Source organism: Alosa pseudoharengus, unplaced genomic scaffold (assembly GCF_046254945.1).
Source record: "Alosa pseudoharengus isolate Yale_2024_CS ecotype anadromous, Long Island Sound unplaced genomic scaffold, YU_APseudo_1.1 YU_APseudo_1.1_scf_17, whole genome shotgun sequence".
NCBI classification, from domain to species: Eukaryota; Metazoa; Chordata; class Actinopteri; order Clupeiformes; family Clupeidae; genus Alosa; species Alosa pseudoharengus.
The window spans coordinates 26,021,246-26,033,194 of record NW_027468640.1 but is presented as its reverse complement, the minus strand read 5'-3'; the positions used below and the strand labels follow the sequence as shown (position 1 = coordinate 26,033,194).

The 11,949-nt window shown below is 41.5% G+C and overlaps 1 protein-coding gene and 3 non-coding genes across 4 annotated transcripts; all 4 read right to left on the bottom strand.

Annotated features, from left to right (window-relative positions):
• Window positions 1–4,534: 4,534 nt before the first annotated feature.
• On the bottom strand, window positions 4,535–11,686 carry eif4a1a (eukaryotic translation initiation factor 4A1A). Its single transcript, XM_076289105.1, has 11 exons — window positions 11,641–11,686; window positions 10,110–10,158; window positions 9,851–9,983; window positions 9,409–9,548; window positions 8,690–8,858; window positions 8,088–8,197; window positions 7,666–7,809; window positions 7,139–7,276; window positions 6,650–6,739; window positions 6,039–6,118; window positions 4,535–5,899 (listed from the first exon to the last, which is right to left on the bottom strand). The coding sequence occupies exons 1-11, from the start codon at window positions 11,655–11,657 to the stop codon at window positions 5,755–5,757; spliced, it is 1,215 nt and encodes a 404-aa protein (XP_076145220.1). The 5' UTR covers window positions 11,658–11,686; the 3' UTR covers window positions 4,535–5,754.
• LOC143128295 (small nucleolar RNA SNORA48) lies at window positions 6,831–6,971 on the bottom strand. Its single transcript, XR_012987945.1, has one exon. It is a non-coding gene; the product is annotated as a small nucleolar RNA SNORA48 (small nucleolar RNA).
• LOC143128299 (small nucleolar RNA SNORD10) lies at window positions 7,446–7,581 on the bottom strand. The gene has a single exon (XR_012987948.1). It is a non-coding gene; the product is annotated as a small nucleolar RNA SNORD10 (small nucleolar RNA).
• On the bottom strand, window positions 8,374–8,510 carry LOC143128298 (small nucleolar RNA SNORD10). The gene has a single exon (XR_012987947.1). It is a non-coding gene; the product is annotated as a small nucleolar RNA SNORD10 (small nucleolar RNA).
• Window positions 11,687–11,949: the final 263 nt, after the last annotated feature.

Sequence of the window (11,949 nt, the reverse complement as noted above, 5' to 3'; positions counted from 1 at the left end):
CAAACTGAGAATTGTGGAGCTCCACTCTCCCATTTCCGTTTCCAAGACAACCCTTTTTGGAATCTTTTCCAACCCCTGTCTCTACCCCCACCCCCCTTTTCTCAGTGCGGTCTTCCTCCACCACCCCTCCCCCTCTCCCCCTCATCTGTGTCTCTCTTTCTCTGATTGATTCTCTTTTGGAAAATCCTTTTATTTTCAACATGAGAGCTAAGAAACTTCAAACTGTTTTAAATACTCACAGGAAGACATGCAGCTCTCTCAACCAACTGCTTGCACGCAACCTGTAAACACTCACACTCAGAAGCAAATACATGCACACACACACACACACAAACACACACACACACACACACACACACACACACACACACACACTAATGCACTGCAAACTTTAATGCGACACCCACCCATTTCCTTGACTAGTCTTTGTAAGTGTAAATCCTGTTTTTAAGTGCTTCAAAAATCAAGGTCCAAAGCAAGTTACAACAAGGTTTTCATGCCACCATGCACAAAAAAGCACACCATACAGCTCTGCTTCTACCCTTCCCAAATAAACTTTTCTATTCAGTGTTTAATCCCTGTACAAGATTAAAAAACATCAACAGCGGTAGTGAACTTTTAAGTCTCTTGCATGCCACTTTTGTTTCGTATATTTATGATGAAGTTTATTTATCAAAATACACTTTTATTCAAGTGAATTAAAAAAAGTGTTTAAAAAGCATACAATTAGAACAGCAAAGAACAAAACAGTGACAACATTAGTTTATATTGGTATGCAACAACATTAATGAGAGCAGACCACAAGTATACATTAGATTCACATTTTATATATTTAGTATATCTCTCGTCACTAGGCAGTGCCATTGTCTGAGTCATCCTCTGTGAGAAAAAGATGCTCTATTAGCCATACACAAAAGGCAAATCATTAAAATGGCTTGTGTGTCATCCAAATAGCATGTATACGTTCCCAATATATTCAAAAGTATACCAATGACTTGAATCTACCAAAAGTTCATCTAGCCATGCATAGAGCTCATCTGGACATAAAAAGAGCTTTAACAGTATAAGGCTAAAAACATTTCACCCAGTGAATACCTGTTGATGAACATTCCGACCAAACCGAAACATCCTGGTTTTCAAGAAATCTTTCACAATACATTGGGAAACCTACGTCATGTCACTACAAAAACGATAAAATTCCTGCCGTGAACTTGGCGCAGTGCACAAGATTTCATTAGTTTCTTTGGTGTCATTAGTTTCACAGGTTGGCTCATTATGCATTCACACTTCCAGCACAGGAGCCAGTGTCCTACTGCTAAATGTGTGCCCATCAACAGGTGCTAACGGGCAATCCCAGCACTGATGTTTGTCGTCACCTGCCCTGGAGACACATGCAGAGACAGTATTGACTTATTTTGTGACCCCAAACCTGTGATCAGATGTTAGCATTTGGGGGCAAATTAGATGCACCTTTTTTCAATGACAATAGGTCATCTCAACAGGAGTGTAATGCCGAGGGGGTGAGTGGTGTTGGACAGTGTTGAATGCCACACAGTTTTCACAACATTGTATTTGCATCTCTCTCTGGCCTACAACACAAGGCCAGAGTTATATTTTTGTCATACCATACCTAGCCATTTTAAACTATACAATTGAATTGTATTGTTAAAATGTCGTTCATTCATTGTGACAAAGCAATGTATACACTGGGCCTTGAGACAAACAGAGAAATGTGGCCTGCACAAGTTCAATTTCTCATGGACCGTGTTCATTTTCCTTACTTTTGAGGCACTCCAGCCAGAAACTGCCTTTTACTTCCAAGGTGGAAAAGAAATCAGGCGGAGGATACAAGTCTATTGACAGAGAGAAGAGATGTGAATGCCTCAAAACTAAACGGGATGATATTAGAAGACAGAGAGAAACCGATTGGAGGAGGTAGAAGAAAAGCGGGACGGACGGACAGAAAAGTTGGGAGAGAGAGAGAGGCGAGAGAAGATAAAGGAAAAGAGGCTGTTGGGAGAAAGTGAGAGGGGAGAGAGGGATGGAAAGAGGGAGGGAGCTGGGGTAGTTCTTCAGTGCTCTGACAGGCCCATTGAATGGCCCTCTATTCTCCCTGTTCTCATGTAAATGTTGCCTTCAGTCTCCCTGCCATCCGTCACCGGCCAGAAAGACCTTGGCAGGCCCTTTACGAGCCTCCCACTCGCATAATCCCCCAGCCCACAATCGTGCAGTCAGCAGGGGGGAGAGGGAGGTGATGGCGGGGGTTACGCACCGAGAGAAAGTGGTGGATGGGCCACCTACACTGAACAAGAATAATCAAAATATGTCTGATAAGGTATACAGTCGGAGAGGGGAAGTGGTTAAAGAGCTGTTTTGATTCCATGGGAGGCCTGAGGGAGTGAGGGTGGGGTGGACTAATGATACGAGACAACGAGAAGAATGGCATACAAAAGACAATGACACGGTAGCCTACACAGCATCACAAATAGCTGTGATTACTGATAGATTTCAATCAAAATGACGCAACCAATTTTAGACTCAAAACACTGAGATGATGGGAGTAGAATTTTGTGAAAATGTGATATCACTGACAAAGTTTGCTTATGCTGTTTCCATAACAACATTGAACATTGTCTTGAACTGTCTGTCCACTAGCCACTTTTTACCACTGTCTTCTGCCTCACTGTTTGCGTGCTATATTAGCACATATGCACAACCCCTCCCTCCATGCCACAGCCAAACTGTGACCACACTTATACCTTCCTTAATATAGTTATATATATATATATATATAGATATATAGACTTTATTCTTGCACTGTTGCACTGTTTGACTTACTCATTTGCACCATCACCATGACACTCATTCACACAGAGCACCTTACCTTACCTTACATTATGCACAGAGAATCACAGGCTCAGTCCCTGCCTCAGTCATTGCAAGCGTATCTTGTTTGATTAATCACCCACTATGTGGATACTGTTTTTTTAGAATTGATTTAGATTAAGTGTTATTTAGTATAATTTGTATTTTAGTATATAGTATTAAGTATATATTTATCTTCTACTGTCCTTATTGCTTAGTTGTGTTTTTTATATTATATACTTTTAATTACTTTTTGCTGTTAGGGAATGTGTGTGTGTGTGTGTTGTCTGTATGCTACTGTGACCTTGAATTTCCCCTGGGGATTAATAAAGTATCTATCTATCTATCTATCTAATTCGCCTAATTGTAATGTGTTTAAATGTATATAAATCCCAGCCAGTGTATTTTGTATATATATATATATATATATATATATATATACACAAAGGTAAGTAGCAAATATGGAATAGGAAAGAAGACACCACAAAGACGATAGTTATATGAATTTCATTGCGCTTAAAGTTCCAGGAGAAACACAGTTGGCAGCATTTTAAACAAAGAACTCAATAATACAGGGGCACCCATGAAAGAAAGCACAATTTCAAACATGGGGAGTCAATTTGATGAGATGTGCTTAAAAAAACGTATAAAAGTGAACACTTAACACATAAAGAGCATGTAACAAGATAGTTCTTTCTTGGACAGCTTGTTACACTAATGACCAAGAAACACATAAAAAGTAGACCTCAATACTTTAAACTGGAACTTGACACAACTGGTGAGTTCTAGTAAGTTGATGTAATGAAGCTAAACTTGATTCCACATCAGTGGTTTATTTGGTGTAATAAAGGCAACAGTAGTTTTGTGAAATTGTACTCACAATACTCACACCAGCATGTCTTGAAGGTTCAAGGGGATCATTTTGATTGGCAGCTCTAGGTGTTCTAATATGAACAGTCTCCAGCGTTACTGATAGACCCCTCCATTACAGTGGGGTGTGTTCCATGGATGACCAACAGAAACAGGAAAAGAAAAACTGAGACTAAAAATGTATGACGTGCAAGTAGCCTTACAACACCAGCTGTCTGTTTTTGGCAAAACAGAATACTCTGTGTTGTTAATGGAACATGATGCATAAAAGTAGGATTTAAACTATTATGCCTTAATATTGCGTCCACTAGCTGGCATCGGCGTGGGTCATCAATGTGAAGCCAAATCTTCTCATGACATATTGTCATGCATGCAGTTAGTGCAAGTTCTAAATACAGCAGAATTCCCAATACCATGGCTGTGATTATTTTTCTGTCCTGAAGGCAACTTGGTCTGGAACAGGTTTTCTGAGCTTCCTCTTGACTTGATCTGACCCATCACATAAAGGCTCTGCTGGACAATTCCAAAGTTCCCATGGTTAAACCCTGCCACACCTTCTGGAGTGAAACCAGTTTTATGAAATTTCACCGGAGCCACCAACATGCTTGCTCACTGGTGATTAAGAAACTCCCTCACCATTTCTAAACAAACCATTACACAAAGGAGGGTTGGGCTAAGGGGCAGTTATTTGAACACTTTGAGGCACATGTGCTTTTTTTTAGCTTCACTATCGCCACCTTGTGGCTAAATTGAGTAGTGGCCAATATGAAGCTATCAATTGAAAACAGCAAAAGTTAGGTTTACTTGGTTAAAAAGAATACCTTTTATTGAAGACCATTAAAATAAATACTATACAGAACCCAATGTAGAAAAACCTTTAACACATGGCTTCTGTCTCAAAAAGGTTAACAAATCCATCACATTTTAATAAATTCATTTAAAAAATAGTGACCATGTAAACCCCATATCCTTTAGTGCCCCCAGAGACCCACCCTTTAAGAGACAAGAATTTTCAAACCATGAAAGAAAAATGTAATGTTATAATCTCTAATATACTCAGTCATTTTAATTTTGGTCCTTACATCAAAACCCCTCCAACATATCTTGGTGAGGTAGGTTACAGAAGTGACATTCCCCAGTACATATGCAACTCAATAGACCAGTCATGCTCCCAGAACCTGTGGCGCCATGACAAAATCAGTCCCTCTAGCTTCACCATAATGCCATCAGCAACCTGCATCTCTGGGTAAGGGTGGAAGGGAACTATACAACATAAAGTAAACAATATATGGACAGTAGAAAGTTCGTCCACAAGGTTTCTCATGATTACTTGTTCAATACATTTATTGAAACTGCTCACCCCATCCTCCATCAAGAGGCAAATATGACATACTAAACTTTAATCTGCTATGTGGAATACTGGACTGTTACTTTGGTCAAGGATTTCTCAGCCTCTTGACACAAAATAAGCAGTCCGTATATATAACTACTCTGACCCTAAGAGAAACAATCACCTCAAACACTCACCTTGCAACTCCTTTTAGGAATTTATTCCTTAATGGTTAGTACAGTACCTCCCACCTCAAATTCTACATGTAATGTGTGCACAGAGGACCACCCTTTCAAATATCGTTAAAATACAAACACCTTTAAAATATGAATGTTACAAGTAGTCAGATCCACATGGAATTAAAAAGACAGCAAGTCAGCATTTGTACACCATCATGTTGGAGGACAGGTGGGGGGGGATATGTTTGAGTGGCAAGTGAGTCATTTCAGTCCGAGATTTCAAATCTTCTGAAATACTGTGGAGATGAGTTTATGCTACAAGTTGAACCCGCCCCCATACAAACATGGGAGATGTGTCCAGCCATTCATGAGCAAAACAAAACAAAAAAGAAATATATATATGAGGGGGTGGGTGGGGGCGGTGATGGGCAAAACTTCAAACATTGGGTAGGGATCATCTGGGGGTAGAGCAGTAAAGGAAAAAGTGAAGGGGCTTGGGGCTGGGTCGGTCTAGATCAAGTCGGCCACATTCATGGGCATCTCCTCCACAGTGGTGTTGTAGAAGGTTTCAATGTCTCGCAGAGCGCGCTTGTCATCCTCGGTCACCATGTTGATGGCCACACCCTTCCTGCCAAAACGGCCACCTCGGCCAATCCTGAGGTAGACAAAAGGATGCAGAAATCACAATTAAACAAAAAGATCCAAATTCACTTTTGATGATGCAGATTTCATTTCGGAAGTTGTGCTTCTATTGAAAAGGGATAAACATATTAATGGCCTCAGCATTAACTCACCTGTGGATGTAGTTCTCCCTATTGGTGGGAAGGTCATAGTTAATGACCAGAGATACCTGCTGTACATCAATGCCTCGAGCCTAGGAGTAGAGACAGACCAGTCATTAATTAACACAGCCCTAATCCATTGTAATATATTGCCTGATTCACAGTATGTATTACTGTAGGCTATCCTGCAGTAACTCAGGCATTGTAATATAATCATTCCTCCCACGTCTATTGGAAATGTCAGCTGCTATTAAGTTGTGATGAGGGACGCTGTGGCCCAGTCACTGTGGAGAGCAGTTGCGTTTCTCTACCAAAGAACATCGTTCCCATGACAGCACTTCACACGCCGGAGGGAGAGGGAACTTTGGCCACATAAGTGCAATAAAAATATATATTACCATGCTAATACATATCCTATCTACACTATCCCTTTTATTGACCCGCTGCTTTTTCATCTGACAGTTCTCATTGTGCTATTGGAGTCATAATGACTTTGCAGTAATGTACATGGCATATGGTACTTGCAAATATATTTAGCATTATGTCATTTAGTTAACACATACACTTCCTCCATTAGACTGGCTTTTCAATTTAGCACTTCATATCCTTAGTATATCACTTACCAGCAGATCAGTAGTGATCAGAACTCTACTGGAGCCAGAACGGAACTCCTTCATGATTATATCTCTCTCCTTCTGCTCCATGTCACCGTGCTGAAAAAACAAACACTTTATTAATTACCTTTCTATGAAGACAGGCCATGTAGCACCCCATAAACCAGGACGCCACCCACTTAATGGGACATCTTGTGTCCATAGCATGAACCAGAACACTGCTCACAGACAGAGGTGACTGGGATGAACATGGAGCTTGTTTACTCTTCCCCTAACTGATATAGGACTTCATGCCATTAACAGACACGGCCTTGCCCAGTAGATAGGGGGTTGGGGGCCCTCAAATCAGATTACACAATTTACATTTAGCATATGCTGGCATATCTTAAGTGACTTACAAAAATGAGGAACAACATTGCAGCGACAACAGAGACCTTGGGTAGGAATTCACACTACAATCAATTTAACTTCTTAAATGGCCATCTAGAATAAACTCACCAGAGCAGAGACAGTGAAGTCCCTGGCATGCATCTTCTCAGTCAGCCAGTCCACCTTTCGGCGCGTGTTCACAAAGATAACAGCCTGAGTGATGGTCAGGGTCTCGTAAAGGTCACAGAGGGTGTCCAGCTTCCACTCCTGCCAAGAGCAGTGACGCACTTAGTTGTTTAGAAAGGGTTGGGCTTCCCACTGAAGACCTTTCACGTTAATTTAATTAAATTAAACACACTTGCACATTGTGACTTCATAAGCCTTAACAAATTATGGCGAAACATGTTCTTATTGGCTACAACCAGGAGGGGTTGCTGTTTTCAGGCTCTAAGTCAGATCATGCCCTTAGAGTCCTGCAGCCCCAAGTACACCAGTAAGCAGTACGCTGACTGGAGACCGAAAGCTACAGAGAAGCCCAAGTTCAGTTGACACGCATGTTTTCATCATTAAACAGAACTTTCTTGGTGATTAGCCATCTTCTAGAACAAATTCCGTACATAAAACAGCCATGAATCAAAATCGCCAATGTAACGCACCTCCTTCTCCACATTGATGTAGAACTGCCGGATACCCTCCAGGGTCAGCTCTTCCTTCTTGACCAGAATGCGGACTGGTTCACGCATGAACTTGCTGGTCACCTCCAGCACCTCCTGGGGCATGGTGGCTGAGAGCAGGATGACCTGTGCAGAAGAGAGGAGAATTCAGTATTTGACTTCAGCCAAGAGACAAAGTCAATGTGTTTCTAAAAACATCAAATAGGGTTCATATAGAGGCATGCACAAGTTTCCAGGACACTTAATAACTGGCAAGGAAGTTTTACAATGTTTTGATACTATCGAGGTGATCAACTTACTAAGACTGAATATACACCGTAAAACAAGTTTTTTTTTTTATGTTTGTGCCAAACTCTTCATGACTGAACCCTATGCGGACTAATCATAAGAGTTGAGCAGCTGACCTGGGTGTCAGAAGGCAGCTTCTGGAAAATTTCATAGATCTGGTCCTTGAATCCTCGACTCAACATCTCATCAGCTTCATCCAGGGCAAACTGCTTGATGTACTTGGCCGCTGGAAATAGGCAAGCAACATTACAATTAGAGCAATGACTTCATTTAGAAATAGCTGGGTTGTCTGTTTTAGTTGAACGTAAAGGGTTTTCAGCTAACTTACTCATTGTGACTTCACAAGTCTTAACAGATTATGGTGAAACATGTTCTTAATGGCTACAACCAGGAGGGGGTGCTGTTTTCAGGCTCTAAGTCAGATCATGCCCTTAGAGTCCTGCAGCCCCAAGTACACCAGTAAGCAGTACGCTGACTGGAGACCGAAAGCTGCAGAGAGCCCCAAGTTCAGTTGACACGCATGGTTTTCATCATAAAACAGACCTTTTATAGTTGTACTATATTTCTGATGTTAAGTGGCTACATATTAAATAGTAGAAGTAATTAAAGGACAAAGCTATAGGCATCAAGACTGCAAGGATCATTGTAGTCAAATATAGCAATAATAAAAAAAGATTTAACGAGTCACCCACATTTGAGGACAAAACAGGCTACTCACAGAGGTATCTGCGGTTAAGCATGTCAAATACACGACCAGGAGTTCCCACTACGATGTGGGGTACATCAGCCTGAAGTTTCTGGACATCATTGCGCACGTTGGTGCCTCCAATACAGGCATGGCAAGAAGCCCCCATGTAGTCCCCAAGAGCCAGGATTACTTTCTGAATCTGTAGAGACAATAAAGAATGTAAATGGAAATACCATTCATTGAGGTGCAGTCATTCTTCTAAAAATAAATAAATAAACAGTCTAACAGTAAACTAAAGCTCATGACAACAGGGCAATACTCAGAATTACATTTATGCGACAACTGCGCAAGGCCGTTCAAGCTGCAGGTGCAGAAGCATTGTAGAAGCATTTGTTTCCATAGCATGAACCAGTCTATAGCTCACTACACAGAGGTGACTGGGATGAACATGGATTTCACTCTCCCCCCAACAGATTTAGGACTTGGTGCCACCCAAGGCACCACCCTGCCCAGATGATAGGGGTTTAGCTCAATAACTGCATATATACACAGTCATTGGTTTATCTATACAAGCCAGGAGGTGCACTTCAACCCAACAACAGACTCCAACGATCTGAACATGCAAAGGCAACATGGTGTTCACACAACCAATCAAGCATCGCACCATATTGCTTTTACCATCCAGTCCTCGTGGGAGAGGCCAGAAGAGCAACCCAGACTGTCGAACTCAATGGCAAAGCAGTCCCCACCTGCTGTGCAAGCTCACGGGTGGGAGCCAGCACCATGGCCTGAGTGGCCTTCAGCTCAATGTCGATCTGCTGCAGGATGGAAATGGCAAAGGTCGCCGTCTTGCCCGTGCCGGACTGAGCTTGTGCAATGACGTCGTAACCTGCAAAGACAGACACAGGATCTTTTAACTAACACTTCCATGTTTTGAGTCGGCGCTTTCAAAGTTTTAATACATCTGTGCCCACAGCATGAACCAGTCTTACAATCACTAAATAGAGAGAGCTGGGATGAAAATGGGCATCCTTCACTATTCCCCCAACAGATATAGGAATCAGTGACACCAACAGACACTGCCTTGCCCAGATGATGGGGGTGGGCCTTAAAAAAGGCTCATCAAGTAAAGACTGTATGGGTGAGGTGGACATTCTATATGAACACAAAACAAAAAACAAACTCACTTACCCTTGATGCAAGGGAGGATGGCCCTCTGTTGAATGGCAGAGGGTTTCTCAAAACCATAGGCATAGATTCCCCTGAGAAGAGTCTCGTGCAAGTGCATGTCATCAAAGCTGTCCACCACTTCCTTCCAGTTGCTCTGTATGAGAAAAGAGTTCAGTTAGACTTGACAAATGTAATCAGTATGCCCATATCTTTATCTTCAGAAGTGACTGGTACATTTGGCAGCAAATTAACCAATTTCAACCAGTCAATCTTCAATTACCTCAATGACACCATCCGGCTCCATGCCTTCAGGGCCATTGTCTCTAGGTCTGAAATAAAGAAGAAATAAACCCATTATATATGGTAACGTGAACAAGTACTTCCAATTAAATTCATAACTTCACTTAAACAGCAAGATGGGGACAGTTCGAGTGAAATGCAAACATTTACAGAAATGGTTCCCTGATTCACACAGTACTACTATCTGTGTGGCGACAAATTAGGCTCCTTGTGGTTTCATTATCGGATACTAATCAAAATGATACATCAACGTTATTCCACCAGGATTAGATAGAAAACTAGCGACAATGTGAATTAACGGAGGGATGCAAGATGGAGGGCCACATTTTGACTACGACACGTAGAATAGGGGCGGGCAATTTTTTCCTGTTAAAAAAGACCGAGCGCCTGCAAGGCAGGCCGCCATTTTTTAGACCGACAGCCATGATGGGTGGTAGTAATAGTATTCAATGGTTACAAAGTCAACTAACGTCAGCTACTTTATAGTTAGCCATCTTTACGAACACAAGTCACTTCGTATGTACATCAAGGGCATTAACAAACAAAAAGACACATTACCAAAAATCCTGCATATAAGGATTAACTGTAAATTCTGCTACGCCGGTCTGATCTCACAACGTGACACCAGGCCCAATGCCTGAAAAAACTACGTCGAATTAGCGGACATGTGAAATTTCACAGACACGTAAATAGCTAACGTTATTGTAGGACACAAACCCGTGACTTATATGCCCAAAAATGCCATCGACTGTTCACACTTAAATTCGGTCGCCAAGCATCTACATTGCTAACGATAGCTACATGCCCTAATAACCATTTGACAAAAATGAGGGCCCATTGTCTCGCCGGGTCTGCCAACCATGTGCTCGCCATTCTGCTAACTAGCTACCGTTAGCTAGCCTAGCTAAATTAAGTCCGTAGACAGTCATCTAGCGTAACATTGACTACTTTGAGAACATTCCACGCCAAGACAGAAAGTACCGTTATAATGATGCATACTACAAATATAAAATCATATACCAACTGGCTGTCAATACAAAGCAGGATAAAAAGAACGTCATATGACGAACGCCATGCTAGCAAGTTAGCAAACTGTTGGGTTAGCGGGCACGAATGGCTCACGAGGTTGGCTAAACCACCGTGCGTCACACCTTTTATCTACTTTATCCATTTGCAAAAATACCATCCTCGCCCAGATATTATACTGTTATAACAATAAATTACATAACATATGTTTCTTTGTAAGGATGTAAACGTCTGTTGAGCAAAGACAATCGGACCAAGGCGAGGCCTAACGTTGCAACTGAAGTCACGTTGAGTTGGCTAACGTTAACGTAGATCGTTAGCCAACGGAACATTTCAGACTAAAAAAGATTGGAAATATTTTACAGCCAATTCTGTCAGAACAAAATCCAACATGATGACTTATACGTTGAATCACCATATTATATAGCAGAAATTCTAGAAACTGAGGCAAGAAAAGCGAAATGCCGGTAAGAAATGCCACTCACCTATCTTCTGCCGACATTATCACAAAGAATGGTAGCGCAGCGGAAATGTGCTATATAGTTTAAGGTAAGGCACGCAGGAGATCTCTGATTGCAGCACTTCCCAATCAATCAGTGTCGTCACAAAGTCATTGTGAGATCTCATAGGCCAAATGGTACGTCATATAAATACTAAGCAACGCCCTCATCATGTGCAGTATGACTCATAATGTTGGGCGGGATTGCGCAAACCTTATAGACTCTTTTCGGACGTATTTCTATTATATAGTACGTTTCCAAATAATAATTTGTTTTCCTATAGATTCATTTGTT

What these genes read in the sequence shown, in the direction of transcription:
- eif4a1a (XM_076289105.1), bottom strand. An exon ending in AGCTGCCTTCTGACACCCAG is followed by an intron (nt 7,810 to 8,087) that starts GTCAGCTGCTCA and finishes TCTTCTGCACAG; the next exon opens with GTCATCCTGCTCTCAGCCAC. An exon ending in TGATCACTACTGATCTGCTG is followed by an intron (nt 6,119 to 6,649) that starts GTAAGTGATATA and finishes CTCTACTCCTAG; the next exon opens with GCTCGAGGCATTGATGTACA.